The sequence below is a fragment of the Dioszegia hungarica genome, assembly GCF_025882075.1.
Source record: "Dioszegia hungarica strain PDD-24b-2 chromosome Unknown MKK02contig_32, whole genome shotgun sequence".
Lineage (NCBI taxonomy): Eukaryota > Fungi > Basidiomycota > Tremellomycetes > Tremellales > Bulleribasidiaceae > Dioszegia > Dioszegia hungarica.
Window position 1 is genome coordinate 900,058 of NW_026515781.1, and position 21,102 is coordinate 921,159.

The window sequence follows — 21,102 nt, forward strand, 5'->3', positions numbered from 1 at the left end:
GAAAGGCGGGATGGACTTCGAGTGTGAAGTACAAGGAAAGAGGAGGAAAGCAAGAATTCTAAACCAGAACTGGCTTGCCTCAAGCTTCTGCCATTTGAGAGGGCGGGGACGTCTGTGCGCTGTACCAGTACTGCGGGTCTTTGGGAGCTCAGGGACGAGAGTGTTTAGCTGGAATTGCATTGCTTCTTTGTAGAGCTCGGACGTGGAAAGGGAATGCATAAATCTCGCTGCTAAAGGAGGACATATGGAGCGCGAGTGAACGCTGTGCGTGCCATCATCATGAGACCTTATCGTACCGGGCGTGCTCACTTCAAAGTCACGGATGAGATAGATCTTTGTGAATAAGTTAACTCAGGACGAGCAGGTTTGTCCAGAGCTTCTAATTCAGCTCACAACAAGGTACTCGAGCTTCGACGGCAACGAGTGACAGTGGCAAACCAGAAACACTCCGCCGCCCGTCTCAGTAATCCAGCGCCATGGCCAATCACCTCGTGTCTGACCAGCCTGATGGACTTGGATGAATCGCCTCAAAGACCAACTCTCTCAAAAGCTACATGAGTATACATGGATTATATGCACAACCTCTAACCCAGTCTAGACTTATTCCTACAACCCCCGCTCCATGACCTAGTGAGAAATATACTGGAACACAAACGATACCTCCGGCAACCCCAGCTCCGCCCTTAGAAGATCATCGTGCATCTTCCCCAATTCCGAATTCGGAAAGTGGTTCCATCTGTACGTCAGCCTTTGTCCCCTACTCTCACCTGTCCGCCATGATGTCGACTCACGTGCTAGCATCTCCGTACAGAAGCGCCGGGGCCTTCACGAACTGCTTTCCATCCCGACACCGCTTACACTTGTAGGTATCATGCGAGTCGGACTGGGTTTCCGCGTTAAACTTGAAGAGCTGGCGGAGGTCGTCTTGCGTGAAATGCCGAGCGGTATCTTCCGCTTCGTCCACCACGCAGGCCGAGAGATTCTGCTTTTGACATCTGGGGGATTAGCTCTGGCGGCCGTCGACCCTAGCCGGCGAGCTCACTGTCTCTGAAAGATCTTCTCCTCGATCGTCCCCGTCGTCTGGAATCGATAAACGAAACATTCCTTCTTTTGCCCATCTCGCCAAACTCGAGCCAGTGCTTGCTGGTCGCTAGCCGGATTCCAGTCCTACCTGATCAGCTTCTGCCATTTCTGGAGTTGGTAGCCTGATGGGACTCACCGGATCGAACAATATCAACCTATTCGCACCAATCAAATTGATCCCACAGCCTCCAGCTTTCGAACTCAACAAGAAGACAAACTCCTTGCCCTCCGGATCGTTGAACCTCGAAACGATCTTGGACCGCTTGTTGACATTCATCGTCCCGTCCAAGCGGACGTAGCCGTATTTCTTATTCCGGCAGAGCTTCTCCATGAGGTCGAGCGTCTGGGTCGCGTTCGAGATGAGGACGATCTTGTCGTCCGTTTGGGTCTTGATGTGGTGGAGCATCCTGAATGGATCAGCTCGTCTCAAATACCATGGGTGCCTGCCAGCAGGCTCACCTTTCAAGAACGACAAATTTGCCAGATAACGAGCAGTTCATGTTCCGGTCCCGACCCTTGCCGTGATAGTCCGCCGGCAGGACCTCCTCGCTTCCGGGCAGATCCTCCGGGAGATTGAGCAGGTCGGGGTGGTTCACGAGTTTCCGGAGCAACCCGATAGCCTTGAGCGGCTGCGAGTCTTTTCCGCGCAGGAGCCGCTGGACATCCTTGGAGGTGACAAAGAGGTTGTACAGCTTGCTCTGGAGGGGCGAGGGACGACAGAAGACGACGTGCTCGTATTTGACAGGGACTAGATGTCAGCTATGCCTCCGTGGCTGTGCTGAGGGACTAAGCTTACGGTACTTGGACAACAGATCGTTCGTCCGCCGAATGATAAACTTGCTGACCAGCCCACCCAGCTCTTTCAACTTGGCATCACTCTCCAGCTTGTCCTTCTCTGACGCATCCGCATCTCGTCCCCGAAGAATCTTGGACTCAAAGTTCTTCTTGAAGTCGCCCTTCGAGCCGAGGTACTCGGGATTGGCGAAGTTGAGGAGGGCGAAGTATTCCGACAGGTCGTTTTGGATTGGTGTACCGGTCAGGATGACCCGGCGTTGGACGTTGAGGGCGGTGAGGGACTGGAAAGTGAGGGTGTCTGACAGGTCAGCTATGACAGCCTTGTCACACAGCGTCTTTCGACTGACCTGCATTCTTCAGTCGATGACCTTCGTCCGCCAGCAACAAGCCGATGGGAGCGCCGGCCAATTCCTCCTGTAGTGTCCGCAAAGTCTCGTAAGACACGATCATCACTGAACAGATCAGCTTGCTTCACGTGTATAACGCATCAGCTCACCAGGCAGAGTCACACCGCGTCCAGTCGATTTGACCCATCGGCGAACAGCCGGAATCAACGCCTCCTTCCCGCCCTTCCCATCCACTACTAGTGGGTTGATTGCGCCCTCACCGAGCCATTTGACTGGTCCCATCAGCTTCAATCCACGGCATTCATGTCTTCCGGGCTCAAATAACTCACCTAGCTCGTTTGCCCAATTGCCTACCAATGATGTTGGGCACGCCACGATACACTTCTCGCATGTCGGCTTGCCGGCGACTGGGGACTGCTTGAGAAGGGTCCACATCAGAGCGATACATTGCAGCGTTTTTCCTGATAAGTTAGCTCTGTGCGACCAGATACATCCGGAAAGCTCACCGAGACCCATCTCGTCCGCCATGATGCACCCCCAAGCATTGTTCGCCAAAAGACCGGTGGTACATCGATACAAGAACTGCGATCAGCTTTGAACCTCTCGATTCAGCTTGTTTTACTCACCTTGACACCCTCGATCTGATGCGGCCGCAAGAACTTGGCCAGCCTCGGATCGATAACCACCGGCACCTTCACCTCCTTCTTTTCCTTCTTGTCGACTATTCCCAGTATCGCCTTCAGACTTTTGTGGGGACCTTTGGCCGCCTCTTCCCGCTTCCGCTTGAGCTCGGCCGCTAATTCAGGGTCGATATCGTCCTCCGGTGGTGGAACATCGTCGATTGTTGGATCATACAGCACGATGGCGTGGTCGGACATGGGATCGTGCAGGGGGCGAGGGGCGAGGTTGGGATGTGGTCGAGCACCAAGAGAAGCATGGGAGAGGGAATGGACGAAAGCCTGGGACGCGCCTTTGTTTTTGATCGCTGGAATCGAGAATCTAGATTGTCAGCGACAAAGGTCATCACACGGCGCATGTCAAAGCTCACGTCTTCATGAACACCCCAGCCTTCTCTTTGACCGCAAACACCGGGAACTTGCGCATACAGATCGCCCCCAGACTGCCCAACACCCCATCATCACCATACTCCTTGTTCCCCATCGCGTACTTGACTTTCTTGCTCGGACCGCCTCCTTCATTCGGATCGACGTTCTCATCTCTCGCATCATCGCCATCCCCACCGGCGTCCTTGTAGTTGACAGCTTTGCGTTTCCGGCTGGGGAGATCGACATGGCGTTTAGCGGCGAGCGGGGTGGGAGCCTTGAAAGGCTTGGAGACGAGCCCGAAGCCGCCTGATGTGGCGGTAGTAGGGTTCTGGTCGTTTGTTCTGAAGCCTGAGGGAGCTCTGCGGAGCATGTTGGCTAGATAGGGAATGATAAGTATGTAAGAGGGAGATGTATAAGCGGTGGCGAGAAAAGGGTTGTCGGCGAAATCGGGTCAAAACAAGTCGGTCGCGTCAACCGATCCATGCCGTTAAACCATCCCCACGCGATCAGGGCCCCACGCCTAATATGGCGCAGCTTTCGCTCGTTCACCTCCTACATATCTGCCTCTCCGTACAGCCTATACATACTCGACGGCTACGATATGGCGGGATTCCTCGGCGGACTCTTCACACAGCTCCGGACCTCACTGGCAGCGAGGTTACTCCCGGAAGGCTATTCCCTGGTTCCTGTCCCCGTCCCCCGGCTCCCTCCCCTACCGCCTAGAGATCCTACCCGAACGCAGCACGAGATCCGTACAAAGACCTCTGGGCCGCTGGGAGGATCCTTCACCACCTTTTCTGGCGTCCTCAACGAGCGGTCCGATGGTGGGGCGCAAGCTGCGTTTAGCATCACGCTTCACCACCACGACAAGCCACTCAGACTGGGTCGGGCCAGGGACGCAGTCATGATATGGCCAGGCCAATGCCATCTAATCGATGCGTATGTCAACTGGCTAGCGCTGGGGCTGTGGAGAGAGGAGCTGTCTGGTGGGGACGTCACTCTTCTCTCGAGCAGCGCCACGGCGGTGGATTTGCTGTCCGCGGATGACCCGCGGAAGGGGGATCGAACGGTGCGCGCAATCGCCAAATCCATTCAATGGGCGGGAGCAAGGTACGATATCCACACGCAGCTCGCGTATCTACCTGCTTCGGTAAACCTTCTCGCGCGCCGTCTCAGCCGAGTGGAGGCCCCCGAGAAACGCCTGAAGATGCTGGGTCCCGAATTGAGGGATCAGTTGGACTTGTCTGATCGGCGGTTTCTTAAGTGGGGTATTCTGCAGAAACTTCCAGGTGAATGAGATCGCTATGTCGCTCCGTCAGGTGCTGACTTATCTAGAGCCCCATACCCAGGCGCTACATACCTCCACACAACAAGCGGCTCATGATTGAACCCCAGCTGCAATCAAGTCCCATCTTACACTACCACCACTCAAAATTACGCCCATCCCTCGACTTCACCCTTACTGCCCAATCGTATCCTCTCCACCCCCGCGACTCCACATCACAACTTTCCTCACTCTGGTTTGATCTTTCCGGAGGGCGGGGCGGTCTGAGGAGGGATACACAGCATGTAGACAAGGCAAGGGTCGTCTAAGGCTGTACTATATCGAGGGAAATGAAGTATAGACAGACATGACCCCGAATCGCATGTAGCTGCATGCGGTCAGATGAGCCTTTGCGAACAAAAGGCGGCCGGAGGCTTTCTGAAACTTTCGCCTCTGACGTTCCAGACGCTCAAAAAGTGAAGGCCTGAGAGGGCGGGTTGTTCACGTGCGTATTTATCACAGCCGGCCAATTTGGCGCAAGGTTTGTTGTCTGCATGCATAGCTATCTCGCAGAGTCCGATAGCCAGTCGTACAGCAGCCTTCCGTGCCCCATCAGCAGCTCTGTCTTAGATTGATTCTACTGAATCCTGACCAACTGGCAACTCCTCATTCCTTGAGACCCAATCCGTGCGCAACAGTACGTGGACGCGCTTCAATTTTCGCTCGCTTGACCACCCAGCTTCTCTGACCACACTCAGACTAGAGTATGCTGGGTGGTGGCTTCAGCAGGGCGCTTGCACGGCTACGCTTGACAGCAGCGACATCGCTTCTGCCATCAAAATTTGTCGTCATACCCCTCCGACTCCAATCGGCGGCAGCTAGACCCAAGCACGAGATCTACACAGACATCTCCAACAAAGGGACGGGAACGACCACTATCGCTGGCGTCCTGAACCCATCCGGGGATGGGCGTGCTCAAGATGCCTTCAGCTTCACCCTCAACCACACATCTATCCCTCTTCAATTCGGCTCGGCATCCTTCCTGGTCCGTCCCGGCAATACCGCGGCCATGGAGGCTTACGCTATGGTCTTCGCCCTCGCGCTCTGGCGGAACAAACTACGGGGCGGCGACGTTACCTGTATGAGTGATTGTAGAGCGGTTGTCGACTCCGCGGAAAAACGCGTCCTACCGGCTGGGCCGGTCAAGCTCCCGGTCACGGATGTGGAGCTCAATCGTGCGGCCTTTGCAGCTGTTGGACCAGCCATGAGGGAGCTCGCGGAGGATGCGGATCTCAATTTGGAGTTTAGATGGATCACAGGGGACAGGAACAAACTCGCGGATGTTCTCAGCAAATGCACAACGCAGGGGAGGCGAGATAGGCTGCATCCCGAGGTCCTTCAACAGGTGGAAGCAACGGGGAAGCGTTTGTCCGAGATCAAGCTGGAGGGGCTTGTCGGAGTGTTGGGGGTGATGCTACCCGGCGCGGTCGCCAAGGGTAGGTTGTGTTCTTTGGTGGTATCGATCAGAATCAAAGCTGACATGCGTAGCTCCTGTCAAAACAGCGGTGCCAGCGCAGGGCAGCCCCGATATCGGCGTCCCTCGGCCAGGTTCGGAGGATGTGGAGGAGCCTGTAGTGCCAGCCCTGATGGGCACCGAGGAGTATAGCGTGAGAGGCGAAGACAGACATGATATGGGGGCGGTCGGGGGAGGTTGTGAGCATACTGAATCTTCTGGTGTGTCTCTGCCCATTATGGCTACTCGTATTATCAGCCACAAGCTGACTAGTATCAGCTATAATGCCTACTTTGATGCTGGCAACCCAAGCGACATCAGAGCTGGATCTGCTGGATGTTCCCATCGAGCAAGACGTCGAAAGTACGTATCTCCAGTTATCTGAGTGCGAGGGTCGCTGACCGTTCCCAGACCTGAGGGCAGACATCGACCTCGCATCCACTACCAACCTCATTCAGACTTCAGCTCCGCTCGACTCTCAGGAGGAGGTCATTTGTCCATCGATCTCCAGGCTTTCCGACCATGCGGGCGAAGCGGAAGAGCCTTTCATTGCCCTCGATATCGAGATCCCTGCTATTCCTGTCCACGAAGATCACCATGATGCGCCAGGTAAGCTCGCATTCGCTTCCTTCCACGCCATATTCTGGATAGAAGCTGACTAGCCTAGTCTCCAGCACGTTAAGAGACACGTCTCCCTCCGTCGTCGAAGGCAAAGGTCGTCAAAAGGGAGCACGGTGCATGATTCGCACCTCCATCGTCAACAACGGCCCCTACACGACCTTCGCTGGCGTCCACAATCCACGTCGTCGGGGTCTCAACTCCCTCTCCTTCAGCTATATTATCAAACACGATACCTTGCCAATGAAAATCGGGTCGACCAGCATGATCATCCCGCCGGGGAAGCCCGCGCTCGCACAGGCGTATGCGCTCGTGCTCGCCTTGGTGCACTGGAGGAAGAAGCTATCCGGAAAAAAGGTGGTTTGGTGCAGCGGGGACCGGAACGCCGTCATACTCGTTCAACGCCACTTGCAGCAGCCGCACTCGACCCATATTGGCGACGGTACCAGCTGTGGCGTAGCCATCGGAACCGCGATCTCCCAGCTGGCCGCCGAATACGGTATCGTCCTCGAGCCGACGCATGACCGCATCATGAAGGGAACGCTGGCTGCGCAGCTCGACGCCGCGAGGACAGATCTCGCCCGAGCGCCAAGTCGGGGCAAAGCAAAGGGTCCCAATATCTCTGTCAGAAAGCGATTGAAGAACTCGGATGAGCGGCTCAGCAAGCTCGTCTCGGTCGGGCTGGCGATGGAGAGTTCAGCGGCAGAAGCCCGAGCATGAGGTATGTCTCTTTCTTCATTTAGCCAGCTGATAGCTTATCCACTTTCTAGTTTTGCTAGAATTCAAGATACTCAGCTCAGGCGGCTATTCGGAGGCGTGGTCGGATCTTGCATGCTTTGCAGGCTGGTGGCGGTTGAGGTGTCGGGTAGGGGGGCTTAGGTGAAAATGATAGGCGGACTGGGCGCACATCAGGGAGGAACGAATCTTTGTCAAAGCAGTGAGTAGTCTCTATCCGCATATGTGAGCCACGGCTGGGCATAGCTGACTATATAGGTCTATCACCCTTGGCCGAAATCAATCGCGATCCACCCTTCCTCCCCCTCCTCCTGCTCCATACATCACCCTATTTCACACCAACCCGGTTCCCCTCTCCTATGCTCCATCCTCCTACTTCGGTCCTGTCTCTTGCGCCCCCTACCTCGACCACCGAGCCCTCTTGGGCGCCGAACCTGAAGGCTCGAGGCAGTGAGGCTGCGGGTGAAGCCCGCCGCACGACGTACACATATGCTTGAACTCACACGCGTCCCCCATGCAGGCCTCCATCCTATTCCAAAGGAAACAGGGTTTCTGGGAAGTCACCTTGCCGATGGAGGACAGGCGGAAAACGCCAGCGGACGCGGGGGAACGATAGACCGAGGCGGATTGCCGGCCACTGGGGGTAGAAGGGGTAGGGACAATGGCGCGGGCAGCGGCGTAGGCGTTGGCGAAGCTTTGGAAGTCCCGTCCGAAAGCTTCGGAATCCCACTTGAGCCAGTCTGCGAGGGGGAAGTCCGCGCCGACGTGGAGGCGGCGCTGGGCGGTCTTAAGATGATAGTTGAGGACGGCCGGGAATTCGCCCGGGTTGTCTCGGTCGAGCCGCATGAGGATATGGGCGTGGCCCAGGAGGAACTTGGCCATACCCGCCTCGACCTGGTCCCTGATCTGGGCGTAAGCCAGCCAAGCGGACAGGATGTCCGCGAGGCAAGTGAATCGGACCTTGGCCGGGGTCTTCCCGGACTTCTCCTTCTCCTTGTCCCGCACGTCCCCATCCTCCTCCTCCACGACCAGCTTCCAGAACTCGGAAACAGGGAGACGATTCTCCAAAACCGCCGAGAGCACAGCCGGGGTGGCGAGAGGGGCGAAAACCCGAATGTCGGCGACGGTGGTGCCGTTGGACTCGGCAGCCGGCGCGGTATACCCTGCGGGTGTAGGGGGAGCGGGAGACTCACCTGCAGCAGGAGGACCAGACGATTCAAGCTGGTCGAGCCTGTCCACCACAGGCGCGAGATGGGCGGTGAGGACGGCCGCGATGTCCGCCTGAGTGAGGACGGGCGGCGCCTGGCCGGCCGGGGGAACTTGTTGGCCCTGGGGGACGACTTGGGCCACCGGCGCGGGCGGCTGCCAGATCGTGGGCGGAACCCGATCGGGGTTTTCGACGAGGTGCTTGATGCACTGATTCTTGGTCTTTTTCTCGTAACCCATACCGGCGTAGAGCCGCGCATTGGCGACCGAGAGGCTGTTGAGCGCAGCCCGGAGAGTTGTGGGAGCGTTGTTGTTGGCAGGCATGATCCACAAAAGCAAAAATGCAGGTGATGACTGGGTGGATGAGAGGAAAGAGAGGAGATGAGAAGAGGTGAAAAGTGGTGTGAACCCTGAACCGATATCACATCTCGCTCCCCCCAGAAACCCACGTCATCCTACGACTCTCCAACATTCTGTAACGTTTTCTCCGCGTTCCACCTCGAGGAGTTCTCCGATGGCCGCCACAGCAAGTGAAAGGGGGAACCTAATACTGATAGCCTCGTCACCAGCCTTATCGAGTATCATCGTGCAACATGTCCAGGCCTCATCCAGTCTTATTCGCCCATCAGCAGCACTCGTCCCACTTCTTGACCACACCCTGCCTATCATCCACCTCCTCATTCCTCGAAACCACCGGCCCGACCGGTGCCGGCGCACGGATCTCGTCCTACTTGGCGACTCTTACCCCCATGTTACTGCTGCGTATGTTGGCTGTGCCTTCCGCAGGGGCATCGCTCAACCCACCATAGTAGTAGCCACTACCGGCGTTTCACGGCACTACGCCGTCCGCCCACCCATCCGTCATCCAATCTACAGGACGGCCAAATCGGCTCGACGCCCTACGAAGCGGGCGGTGCAGCCAGTTTTCCCCTCCCTCGCGGCAGAGGGGCAAGGACGAGGGGCGGCGAGGGTTCGTCCTCAGCACCTGATCCAGACCGATGTCTCCGGTAGGGGCACAGCGACAAGGTTCGCGGCTGTCTTCAACGCCACACCGGACGGGCGGGCGCAAGATGCGCTCAGCGTCCTGATCCCGCACGCCTCGGTCGCTCTGATGATAGGGGAGGAGCCCGTCTTCAGCAGTCCTTCGGAGCCAACCTTGACGGAGGGGTTCTATCTTCTGCTTGCTGTCAAGCTCTGGAAGGATGACGCGCGGCACGGAGACCTGATCTTGATCAGTGACAATCAAAGGGCGATCAATCTCTTGTCTGCGGACCAGCGCAATGTGCCGTATACCTTCGCTGGGGAGATCACGCCCAAACTGGTGAGAACACTCAACGTCTTGCGCACCATCGGTCGCGAAATCTTAGACATAGCGGTCATTGCCGATATCAACGTTCGGTACCAGTGGGTCCCGAGGAGGGAGAACTCCTTGGCGAATAGCCTGGCGAGGTGGGACTTGGTGGGTCACCGAGTTCTGTTTCACCCCAACATGTGGGCGAAGATGGAGAGCACCCGTAAGCGGCTGGCGGAGATGGAATTGACGGGGATCGTATACACGGAGGAAGAGGGTACGCCGACTTGTACGTCGAGACCCACACATGAGTGTATGCTGAGCTGACATGAGCAGTCCCGGAAGCAGAGGTGCCGCTAGGCTTCGCGGCGAGGGCTACGGCGGAGCGATGGAAGACCAAGCTCTTGATCGACAACCCTTCCCAAGCCGCAGACATGCTGTTCGCAGCTCTACTTGACAAGCTTAAGAATGGTATGCTACCGCAAGGCGCGGTACTTGCCCGCAACGGGTCATGTTCGTCTATGGTCATGTTTCAATCACACATGCTGATTGTATAGCCAACCGCGTCATGGTCCCTGGCACTGGGAAGGCCACGCCACGGTACACGCGGATGATGTCTGACCTCTTGCAACAAGGGAGCGTGGTCCGCATCTCGGCCTTCAAACACACGAAGCTCGATTCACCCGGGGTGCCTGCCCCTTCAGACGTAAGAATCTCCGCTCAGGTGCTCGCGGGGTGGAAAGCAAGCCTACTGCGGCAGAGCTGAGTTATGTTGCTCTGAGTAGCGTGAGTGACTCAGCGTCACAGTCGATCAGATTAAGACTTATCATCAGTACGATGTGCAAATCTGATACCCCTTCGCGCGATGTCTGAAGTGAGTGGTCAGACCGTATGCTCTAAGCGCCAAGATAGCCACGTGATGACGCAGACCCCGCTGACATGTGCAGACACCGAACCCCATATCCATCCTCCCATTCCCGGCCGCATCACGCCGTCACTTTTCCCCCCATCATTTCCATTCCCTTCTTCGCTGCTCGACTCCCCAGGGCAGGCCGTCCTTTTCATTGCGATTCCTTTGGTCCGCAACGCGTCCTACCGGCTGGCCCGTATAACGATCTGGAGGTGTACTCGTATAGGCCATGTGGAGGCTGCCGGTGCGAGCTCGTGGTGAGACGGTATGCGGGGATTGAGATGCTTGACAGAAGGGGCCAGGCTACAGTCGGGTCAGATCTGTGAGTGTATCAGTCTAGGCTATCAGTCACGAAAGAAGGACCCAGCTGACATGAGCTGCCTATATGACCCTAGGCCAAAGTCCATCCCCCACCAACTCCTTCATACCCCCGCCCGCCATCGCCTCCCTCAACCACCCCTTGATCTCCTCCACTTCCTTACCCGCCATCCTCAACACCCCTCCCTGCTCATCGGTCGGACTATACGCCCATAGCAGCTCGCTTGGGCGGCTGACCTGCATCTGCGACGTAGCGAGGGAGAGGCGTTGAAGGTGGGTGCGAAGGGAGGCGGTATGGGGACCGAGGATAAGGACGGTAGCGTAGACATGGTATGGCGATAGATGCTTGGCAGTCCTGCTTAGACCAACACTGGTCGTCTCCGTATCATTGTCCAGTACCATCCTCTCCCGCATGACCGCCGTATCCCCCACCAATACCTCGTTCGTCGAGGCATAATACTCCATTGCCCAGATCTCTTCGTCGTCCGCCTTGATTGACAGCCTATCTGTCCGCCGTTGTCCCCGTCCCGAGTTGAACCAGTCGAGGATGACTATAGATGCCGTCCGACACACCGGGAGGACGAAACGCTGGGCCTGGCTATACCGAGAGCCGCGGAAGGGGGAGACCGAGTCGGGGAGGAGGAAGAGGAATGAGTGGGGTTTGAGCTCGACATGAAGTCGCTGACGAGTGAGGGATGAGTCCACGCCGGCGGAGTGTATAGGCTGGCGTATAATCTGATGCGAAAGAGGTCGGAGTCCAGGACGATGCTTGAACAGCTTTGTGCTTCCCTGCGTCAACAAGATGAGGCCGCATCCCGCATCCACCTCGACCCGCAGAGAGACAACGTCGCCCGCTACGAGCCCGCCCCCGTATGCTAGCGTATAGCAGATGGCTATATGTGGAGGCTGGGAGGAGAGCGCGTCGGGAGCGAGGAGCTTGAGGGGATAGGAGGCAGAGAGGGAGGAGAAGCGGGCGCGGTGGGGGTGGGAGAGGTGGAGGTGGCCTGATCCAGGCTGGGCTCGGGGAGGCGCCTTGCGAGTGTACGCTATGGTCGGTTCGGACGGAGCTGCCGAGGCGGCAGACAGCTCAGCATCTTCCATGGCCCTCTCCCAGCGACTTTGGGTGTAAATGGACGGAAGAGAGATGTCTTATCTGTGTCTTGGGGTTGAGACCAGTTTACATAGATCCAGGCACGGTTTGGACTTTTGGCCCGGGGAGAGAGATGAGATCATCACTCGACCATCTATCTACCTTATGCGTTGTACATCCGCCTCGCACATAGCTGAGATGCCCGCGAGGGCTATAGACAATCATCAAGACCTGCCGGTCATCCTTCATAATGATCAGCGGGGTCTCTTGACCATAGAAGACGGGCGGCTAGACGTTCTCCAGCTGTCCAAGGATGGCCGCCGTGAGCTACTCGACCCCTTCTCTGTACGAGGTCGTAGCTCACATTCTAGCGCCAAAGCGGCTCCTCACGTCCTCGGTGCGCAATCTCCTCCGTGTACGGCTCGCCAGTACCCCGCACCAGAAGACAGGGCATCACCGGCTCGACATTCATACCCTGCTCGAGAAGGGGAGCTCGCTCAGGCTGTCAACAATGCACGTACTGGTCGAGGAGGCGAATATGAAGGAGGCACCATTGTGGTTGGAGACAGCGATGCGCGCGGCATATGCAGGTGAGCAGAGTGTCCTAACGTAGTCCGGTCGAAGCTGAGCGAGTAGGTGTACAGCCCTTTCGAAGGGTGCTGCTCCTCGTTAATCCCGTTAGCGGGAAGGGGAAGGCTAGAGCTACAGTCAAAGAGCAGGTCCTGCCTCTCTTGGAAGCTGCGGGGTGTATCGTCGACCTGAAAGGTGAGGTTGACTTACCGACTACAGCCTTGATCTAGCTGATTGGCAGAAACGCAACATAGGAACCATGCTCTTGAGATCGTCGAGTCCATGTCGCTGGACTATGAGTAGGCCAGCTCTATTCTTCCTTGCACTAGACGCTGATGACGCAGTGTAATAGCGACGGCATCAGGTGATGGACTGGTGTACGAGGTCATCAACGGTCTCGCGGCCCGCTCGGACGCCAAGAAGGCAATGCGGATACCCATCGCCCCAATACCTACCGGTTCCGCCAATGCGCTCTGTATCAACCTCTTCGGCGTCAAAGATACCTTCAATATCCAGCTAGCATGTCTAAATCTCATCAAGGGTGCGTCATTCAGCTCACATGGCTCGAGCGCACAGCTAATCGCTAGGCGCACCACTACCTATTGATCTAGCCTCGGTCCTCTTTCTCCCTTCCAACCGCCGTCAACTCTGCTTCCTCGCCGTCGCCCTAGGCCTTATGGTCGATCTCGACATCGGCACCGAACATCTACGGTGGATGGGCGACATGCGTTTCGTCCTGGGGTTCATCAAGGGCATCGCGTCGAGCAAGATTTTCAAGTGCCGCCTCAGGCTGAAGGTGGTGGAGGACGACAAGGTGGAAATGGCCAGGAAAGCAAGAGAGGCTGCGAGGGCGGATCTCAGGATACTAGAGGTCCCTTTAGCCGGGGCGAAGGGGTTGGATAAGGAACGAGACGGGGATGAGGCGGCCAAGGAAGGGCCGTCGAGCGAGGGTGCTGTGAAGGCGGAAGAAACGGATGCGGAGGGAGACGGTGATGGTGATACGGAGAGCTCGGTGGAACATCCGGAATGGACGGATGATGGGCCGCTGGACTGGGTGGAGCCGTTGCAGCCGGATGACACATGGCTGGTCATCGATAGTACGACAACGCGGACCGCTTCAAGACCACATATCACGCCAAAAGCGAGTGCGGACGGAGCATGGCGGAATGGTGATGGGATGCTGTACATGTAGTGAGCTGTCTTGTCTCTCATAGTGGAAGAGTTCAAGCTGATGTAGTAGTGCCGGACTGATGCCCTGGGTATCGCGAGATCTGAATCAATGGCCAGTGGCGCGTCCAGGTGAGGGCATGATCGATGTAGTCATCCAGAGCATTGTGAGTTGCTCCTCTCCGTTCAGGAGGGCACAGCTGACTTCTAGGTTCCTCGCTCGACACTAGTAGGGGCGATTACCAGCGCCGAGACGGGCGGAGCATACTGGCTCGAATGTCAGCACTACTACAAGGTGTCGGCGTTTGTAGCAGAAAATCTGGATCCGAGGGCACAACCACACTTCACTATAGGTCAGTTGCTTCATTCTCGAGACTGTGAGCTAGGAAAAGAGCTGATGTATGTAGATGGTGAAGCCTTCGAGTTCTCCTCTTACCATGTCGAGGTCTTACCGCGCGCGGCGAGGGTGTTGAGTCTGGATGGGAGGTTCTTTGTTAGCGACTTCTTGAAGAAGCACGATCAGAAGGAGTAGTGTGGCTATATATTGCATGTCTGTGCGGGCATGGTGTCAGAGGCGTAGCTAGATCATGATTATATACGGTGTTATAATGGCTATAATGTGTTGCCGTAGGATAACTAGTATTGAATATGTACGATACACTTCGTTCCTACTTGACGGCTCTACTCTGGTCCTTCTTGCCCTTCGCTGGCGCCTTCCCCTTCTGCGCCGTATCGTTTGCTCCTCGGCTGACCAGCAGCGCCTGGATCTTCTTCGGCAGGAGCTTCTTGTACTGCTCTTCCGACGCCCTGCTCAGCCTGTCCGCCAGCTTGTTCTTGCCCCGAGGTAACCATCCCACCTCCATCTCAATGTCATTTTGTGCCTTCTCCCGCCTCATCGCAATCTGCCATCTAGCCTCCCACGCTCCCTTCTGACCGGCTGGCATCTGCTGGGAGGGCATCGGACTTGCACCCGCAAGACCTGCAGACTTAACTCCTGGCATCATCGCCTCAGCCGCCTTTTCCGCCTCTGAAGACGAGTCGCGGCGCAGGGTACGAGCCATGATGACCGCCGCGCCCGTGCTGTCGGTTTGGAAGGATACGTGCGTTCGCCGTATCTGCGCTTTGAAACGGACAGTCGCCAATAATATAGCGCAGAGCTCTTGGTGTACGCAGTGATTACGGGCGGGCCTCTTGACGCCGAGGACGTGGGGCATATTAGGGCTGCGCCGCGCGATGGCCATGGCGTTGAGGGCGCTTTGGCGATCCGGGGATGGATGGAGGACCGCACCGTATCCAGTTGCTGAGTAGTCGGTGTATAGCGTGAGCCGGGGCCGCTCGGCTTGGGCCTCGGCGTGACCTCCGGCGCCGGGTAGGCCGGACAGGAGTTTCATAGAAGAGTGATGGGGATGGGGGGCGCCGATGAGTGTAGACGGACGAATGAGCCAGAGCCGGGTTGTTGGTGGCTGATGTGATGGTCCGGAGGTGATGGTTGTATAGATAAGGGATAATGCGATGCGTCTTAGACCTCTTGTCACGGTGATCGGGAGCGATTTGCCGGCTGGTAAGGCACGAGTGTGTGCGGAGACACAAAGCCTCGAGGCACTTGGCGCGTGACCATGAAGTGCCTGACCATGTCATTGGCGAGGACTATCTGACGAGCTAGCGGCTGAAGTGTCAGCTCCGGGTGTCAATGGGATCAAGCGGAACTCACCTGGAGTGCCATTGAATGTTAGCAATTCACTACGGTCGTGAGGACGACCTCATGGACCACATCTCCCGGAAAAGCTCGCGCAGCTGGTCAGATCAGCCTCAATCCTTGACCGGGACGAGCGGAAGTCTGAAGAATGACTCACCTCCCTAAACAGCCTGCTCAGCAGTGACTGACTAGCCAGCCCCACCGTCCCCAACCTCTTCATTCTCTTCGCCGATGCCCTCACCTGCTCCCTCATCACCGGATCCAGCTTCGCCATATCCTCCTCCGTAGAATACCTACTCAAATCATGCGAGATCCGATTCTTACTCCTTGGAATCACTGCATACACCAACTTGATATCCTTCTCCTTCGCCATCTTCGCCATATGCCCCGCAATCTTCCATCCTATTGCCCGCTGCGACGCCCGCCCGGGCAGGGCCGACGTGGGTACGGGCCCCCTCCCTCTCGCCTTGAGTATCTCCACCGCCGTTATATTATCGCACAGACACGTGACTTCGCCACCTGCGAACCGATCCTGCCAGAGCGAGAGACCGATATACTGGGCGTACATCTCCGAGATGACCGTATTGGCCGGTGGGGGCGAGATGGTGGATCGACCCAGCCGGATCGGGGTGTTGAGGTGGTTGAACGTGGTGTTGTAGGCATCTTGGACGCTTCCGCCGTGATGTGGGTTCAGGATGCCGGCGCAGGTTGTGGTGGTGCCCTTGAGGGAGATGTCGGTGATATACTCATGCTTGACCCGAATGGCAGGTGGGGTGACAGTTTGCTTGGGATGAGGTCGGGATGGCCGATTTCCGGCTCTAGTCTTTGAGGCGGCATATAGTGGGCGGGTGGATATGAGGCGGATAGAGCCGCTCGATGGCAGCACCATGCGGTTCTGATCCTCGCTGGCCTGAGAACCGATGTAGGGGGCGATGTAGAGAGAAGATCGCGATGATCGTGCTACTGCAGCTACTTTTTGGCTCTGAGTCGACCACGTGGCTTTTGCCCTCCACTTTGGCTCAGCTGAGAGGCAGTCAGCTGCGAATTTCACCTTCAACTGTCAACAATCTTTCACAGCATATCATAGCTTTGAATAGCAGCTAGCTGCCCTCTTACGGCTCAGCATTGGGACACGGAAGCGTCGTGAACTTCATCACCATAAAAGAACCCGCCCGGACACCGCCTGAAGCTCCCGAGGGACCCATCACCCCGACCGTCGATATGGACCCCTCAACCCTCCTCCCTATCCGCCCCACCTCCCCTACCCTCTCAGCGCACCTCGCCGCCCTCAACACTACCATCTCGCAACTCGACTCACTCCCCAGCCAGACCCGCTGGCCGGCTTACATCCCCCTCACCTCCCGCGCGAGGATACCGGGGCAGATTGTCCATCCGAATGAGGTCAAGGTGAACCTGGGGGAGGGGTGGTGGGTCGACATGACGGCGTCGGAGGCTGGAGGGTATCTGAAGAGGAGGAAGATGGGTGAGTGAAAGGGTTCGGGGAATGGAGGAAGAAAGCTGAACTGCAAGCTTTACTCGAGGAGCAGGCTAGGTCGCTCGAGGGTGGACCTGTCAGTCGGGCAGCTCGGACAGAGGACTCGGCCCAAGCTGGTCCGAATACCTTACCGCATCCGGTGCAGCTCAATAGTCTTTTCATGGGCCTGAGCTCTCCTCCTCTTTCTGCGGTACAGAAGCAGGCCGCCCCGGTCCCGAATCATGTAACACCCAACCCTTCCACGGCCGGTGCCCTATCCTCGATGCCAGCGTCCATGACACCAGCCTCGGCCGCTCCTCAGACCAGCGTGGAACCTGATACCCTCGTCGGCGTCCTGGATCAGTTCATAGCGAACGAGCAGGACCTCGCAGAGGCTTCGGGCGGTTTAGGCTCCACGACCACAGATGACGGTCTGCCCATCCACGAGATATACGAGACTCCCGACGGGGAGCTCATCGGTCCCAAGCCTACTCCGACCCAGAGTGACGGAGCGGTCGTCGTTCACTCAGACGCGGACAAATACGTGTGGTCAGAGGATGAGGCGGCCAAGGCGAGGGCAAAGGCGCTGTATGAGAAGGTGTTTGGAGGGGATGATGATGATCTGCTTTCTGAGGAAGAGAGCGAAGTGGGGCCAGCGGAGGAAGAGAGCAAGGTCGGGGAGATGAACGACGAGGAAGGGGCCGTAGCGTCTCCGGAGGACGTGCCGATACCGCTTCCCGCCAGCGCCTCCGCCCGGTCGATGTCACGATCCACTGACCCGTCCCCCGCCCCATCGACAACGACTCCTCCCACACCCCGCGGTATCCTCAAACCACCTCCAGCGCAAACGCGGAAGAAGTCCGTCTCTTTCGACCCTACCGTTCCCCTTCCACCCGACTCACCTGATCTCCCGCCCACCACGTCCCGGAAGATGGGCTTCCAACTCCCCCTCCCTGGCCCGGAGGCACCAGACGGCGAGTTCGGGCCGAAGCCCGTACCTGTCATCCAGGCGCCTGTACCCGGTAAGAAGGTAGCGGGCGGATTTGGGGGCATGAAGCGGGGTTTCCTGGATTCGGCAGGCGGAGGAAAGGGGAAGGCTATCAGCGCGAGCGTGAGCGTAGGGAAGGTGGAAGAGCCAGTGAAGGTTGTAGGGGGCAAGAAGCCGAGTTTGTTTGCGCAACGAATGGCGCAATCGGTCGTCAGGGAGTCACCTATGGTGGCAGAGTCGTCCTCGGCCGCGTCGGCTAGGGCAGCGGTAACGGCGCCGGCTGAAACGCCTCGGTCGGCGGTCCCTCTTCCTGCCTTACCTACGGCCAAATCGGTCACTACCGCAAGCAACACCGTCCGGTCGGCCGTCGTCGAAAAGCCCATCGTCGCAGCCGCGTCCAAAGCCCCCTTTTCATCCTCCATCCCGACATCACACCCTCAGTCTACTACCGCGGAACAAGCGCTAGAAGGCGAGGACCTCGGTTTCATCGATGACGATGATGATGACGACGACGATGACGACCTAGAGGAGGACGAAGATTCAGACGAGTACGACCTGGACGACGCCCTCCTCGCGCGAGAAGTCGCACTCGAGTACCATCGCAACCGGGCGTATGCCTCCCCCTACATCTCCCAAGATCCGGATGACCCGTCATACGGCCTCACCCCGTCCGACCCGTCCGATAGCGGCGGGGTCCTCCTTGCCATGCCTCAAGTCCAGTTCGGTAGCGGGACTGACGGTGTACAAGGGGGTGCGCCGACGATAATCAACCCGACGCCGGATGATTTCAGGCGGTTTGTGAGGGTGGGGAAGCTGGAGAATGGGAATCTGGTCTTGGCGCCGGGGGAAGAAGGGTGGAGTGATGAGGAGGAGGAAGAAGGGGGAGAGGGCGAGGGGGTAGGGGAGATGGAGATGGAAAGGAGGAAGAAGAGGGATAATAGGAGGAAAGTGAGAGAGGCGCTTCTTGGACATAGAGGCGAGGCGGGAGAGGGGTTGGGTGGAGAGAAGGAAAAGGAGAAGGAGAAGGTTGTACCGAGGGGAAAGGGGACTATTGGGAATGCTACTACGCCGGCGGAAAGGAAGGGAGTCAGTATGGGTGTGCAGGAGGATATGGGGGTGCCGCCGGCGGTACAGACCGCGCCGCGGGAGACGAGTGCTCCGGGGGTAGGGGCTGTGAAGGAACGGGGGACAACAGAGGTTAGTCATGCGCCAGTGGCTGAGCCACCGAAGAAGGTCTCGCGGTTCAAGGCGGCTCGACAGGGAGGTGCTTGATTAGTATAGTAGGTAGAAGGTGGATGTGCATGATAGCATGACCATGTGCCCAATTGCACACCTACGCCGCCGTCGCATCGTCCTCAAAGAGCTTGTCCAGCCCCACTTCGACGTCCGAGATCTTCTTGAGCAGTATATCGATAGCCTCCGGGATGAGCTCTTCTGGCCGGTACTGGCCCGCCGACTCGACATTATCTACCGGGTCAGCTCTTATCTCTCTTTCGAGGAGCGGATCTGGCGAACTCACACAGGAAGTGATCTCGTATTCTTGACAACTCGACCAACCCCTCAAATTCCTTATGCCTCAACACCTCTCGGCTGACGGTATCCTTCCTCGGATTCTCGACGACGACCTGCGGCGAGCCGTACTCATCCTCCTTGATCGCAATGACGCCCGGCACGAAGCACTTTTGAAACTTTTCCTGGTGTTCTTCAGGAATCGGTCCCCGGAGCTTGATGTGTGGTAAGAGGCGGTAAGAAGCTGTGGCGACGGGAGAGAATTTGGCGTGGTCGGCGCCGGTACCTTTGTTGGCGAAGCAGTGCATGTCGACCATCTAACGTATCAGCTCAATCACCCGCAATTTCTACAAGACGACCTGGTGTTTGATAGCAGATGGGATGTAACTCACTTGTCCCGGTCGGAGCTTGACCAACAGGATATCCGGATCCACAGGCCTCGGCGCCTCCCCGCCCATCCGTTTCCGCTGATCCTCGTTCACCTGCCACTGCAGCATCCCCGTATACACATTCGAGTCGTGGTACATCTTTTTGGGGTCCGTCTCGCCTTTGGACCCGTCCTTCTTGTCGCACCGTACTCGGAGGTCAAACACGACTGTATCGCGGTCGTGTGGAGCCGAGTTTGCAGATTCTGACAATCAGCAATGTCCCGATGATCTGAAAGAATGGAGAGATAGGCGCACTTTTGTAGACGAGCTCCCGAGGATCTATTTTGAGTGGGATGAGGCCCAACCGGTGGCAGAGTACTTCATCCTGCATGATGGAGGTGTTGTTCCAGACGTAGACGGTCTCGATGGCCACGGTGGGTATCTGAGCACGTCAGCTAAACGTGTTGGAGCAATCAGTATTGTCAACTCACCTCGGCGATCATCACTCTCCGCAAGGCGTTCGCTATCGACGCATCCACGCCAACCAGGTCGAATTCGACGGTCGAGGGTGTCAACCGTTGGATTGAGCAGATGAGATTCTGGTAGAATGAGCTGCGCTCTGACATCTCATGTCCATGATTGTCCAGACTGAGCTCACCTTCTTGAACTTCTGCAAATTCCACGAATGATCTTCTCCGGGATAGTGACCTGGGAATTCGGAGTCGGCGACCTGCAGCATCAGTAAGTGCTCGACAGACAAGAGAGGGTTTTGGGCGAAGAGCAGAAAGAGAAGGCTAGCCAAGATGGAGGGATGTAATCAGACGACACTAAGCGAGGGGAAGTGGGAGAAAAGGGTCGCAGACCGCCGCCCCATCCGAAGGGGAAGTCTGGTATGCAGGGGAGGGAAACGGCAACACACATTTCCTATTCTCTCGGGCAAGACCTGGACCTGTCTCCTCGGGTCATCGTTGGAGCGGGACATTTTATTGCGCTCTTGTTGCCTTCGGGGGCAGCAGCTTCGGTGTCCTGATGTGGGAGCGAGATTGCTGGATCTGTTGGGTTGTTGTCGAAGAGGTTGTTGAAGGTGATGAAGGTGGTGGAAATTCTTAAGTGC

At 57.2% G+C, this 21,102-nt stretch overlaps 9 protein-coding genes across 9 annotated transcripts; 4 read left to right on the plus strand and 5 right to left on the minus strand.

Moving 5' to 3' along the window:
• Positions 1-627: 627 nt before the first annotated feature.
• Positions 628-3,641, minus strand: MKK02DRAFT_35698 (putative DNA recombination and repair protein Rad54B; the record flags this gene model as incomplete). Its single annotated transcript, XM_053089246.1, has 12 exons — positions 628-736; positions 792-995; positions 1,043-1,167; positions 1,220-1,490; positions 1,543-1,831; positions 1,880-2,176; positions 2,226-2,330; positions 2,375-2,497; positions 2,555-2,686; positions 2,732-2,807; positions 2,852-3,224; positions 3,274-3,641. 12 exons carry the CDS (start codon positions 3,639-3,641, stop codon positions 628-630), a joined length of 2,472 nt encoding a protein of 823 aa, XP_052941798.1.
• Positions 3,642-3,872: 231 nt separating this feature from the next.
• On the plus strand, positions 3,873-7,386 carry MKK02DRAFT_41664 (uncharacterized protein; the record flags this gene model as incomplete). Its single annotated transcript, XM_053091653.1, has 6 exons — positions 3,873-4,560; positions 5,354-6,031; positions 6,084-6,248; positions 6,328-6,411; positions 6,460-6,657; positions 6,716-7,386. 6 exons carry the CDS (start codon positions 3,873-3,875, stop codon positions 7,384-7,386), a joined length of 2,484 nt encoding a protein of 827 aa, XP_052941799.1.
• A 343-nt stretch (positions 7,387-7,729) lies between these two features.
• Positions 7,730-8,931, minus strand: MKK02DRAFT_41665 (uncharacterized protein; the record flags this gene model as incomplete). The annotated part of the gene is made up of 2 exons (XM_053091654.1): positions 7,730-7,857; positions 7,905-8,931. 2 exons carry the CDS (start codon positions 8,929-8,931, stop codon positions 7,730-7,732), a joined length of 1,155 nt encoding a protein of 384 aa, XP_052941800.1.
• A 269-nt stretch (positions 8,932-9,200) lies between these two features.
• On the plus strand, positions 9,201-10,664 carry MKK02DRAFT_41666 (uncharacterized protein; the record flags this gene model as incomplete). Its single annotated transcript, XM_053091655.1, has 4 exons — positions 9,201-9,369; positions 9,417-10,187; positions 10,235-10,369; positions 10,456-10,664. The coding sequence occupies 4 exons, from the start codon at positions 9,201-9,203 to the stop codon at positions 10,662-10,664; spliced, it is 1,284 nt and encodes a 427-aa protein (XP_052941801.1).
• A 525-nt stretch (positions 10,665-11,189) lies between these two features.
• Positions 11,190-12,227, minus strand: MKK02DRAFT_41667 (UreD urease accessory protein-domain-containing protein; the record flags this gene model as incomplete). The annotated part of the gene is made up of 1 exon (XM_053091656.1): positions 11,190-12,227. The coding sequence occupies one exon, from the start codon at positions 12,225-12,227 to the stop codon at positions 11,190-11,192; it is 1,038 nt and encodes a 345-aa protein (XP_052941802.1).
• A 187-nt stretch (positions 12,228-12,414) lies between these two features.
• On the plus strand, positions 12,415-14,485 carry MKK02DRAFT_21420 (putative D-erythro-sphingosine kinase; the record flags this gene model as incomplete). The annotated part of the gene is made up of 9 exons (XM_053086413.1): positions 12,415-12,538; positions 12,588-12,806; positions 12,853-12,981; positions 13,028-13,085; positions 13,131-13,327; positions 13,374-13,977; positions 14,027-14,120; positions 14,165-14,306; positions 14,361-14,485. 9 exons carry the CDS (start codon positions 12,415-12,417, stop codon positions 14,483-14,485), a joined length of 1,692 nt encoding a protein of 563 aa, XP_052941803.1.
• Positions 14,486-14,621: 136 nt separating this feature from the next.
• On the minus strand, positions 14,622-16,538 carry MKK02DRAFT_30984 (uncharacterized protein; the record flags this gene model as incomplete). The annotated part of the gene is made up of 3 exons (XM_053088185.1): positions 14,622-15,578; positions 15,602-15,619; positions 15,807-16,538. 3 exons carry the CDS (start codon positions 16,536-16,538, stop codon positions 14,622-14,624), a joined length of 1,707 nt encoding a protein of 568 aa, XP_052941804.1.
• Positions 16,539-16,870: 332 nt separating this feature from the next.
• Positions 16,871-19,383, plus strand: MKK02DRAFT_41671 (uncharacterized protein; the record flags this gene model as incomplete). Its single annotated transcript, XM_053091657.1, has 2 exons — positions 16,871-17,132; positions 17,180-19,383. The coding sequence occupies 2 exons, from the start codon at positions 16,871-16,873 to the stop codon at positions 19,381-19,383; spliced, it is 2,466 nt and encodes an 821-aa protein (XP_052941805.1).
• Positions 19,384-19,444: 61 nt separating this feature from the next.
• MKK02DRAFT_21314 (DNA-directed RNA polymerase) lies at positions 19,445-20,970 on the minus strand (the record flags this gene model as incomplete). The annotated part of the gene is made up of 7 exons (XM_053086397.1): positions 19,445-19,578; positions 19,631-19,937; positions 20,013-20,251; positions 20,304-20,430; positions 20,480-20,587; positions 20,647-20,718; positions 20,908-20,970. 7 exons carry the CDS (start codon positions 20,968-20,970, stop codon positions 19,445-19,447), a joined length of 1,050 nt encoding a protein of 349 aa, XP_052941806.1.
• Between the last annotated feature and the right edge of the window lie 132 nt (positions 20,971-21,102).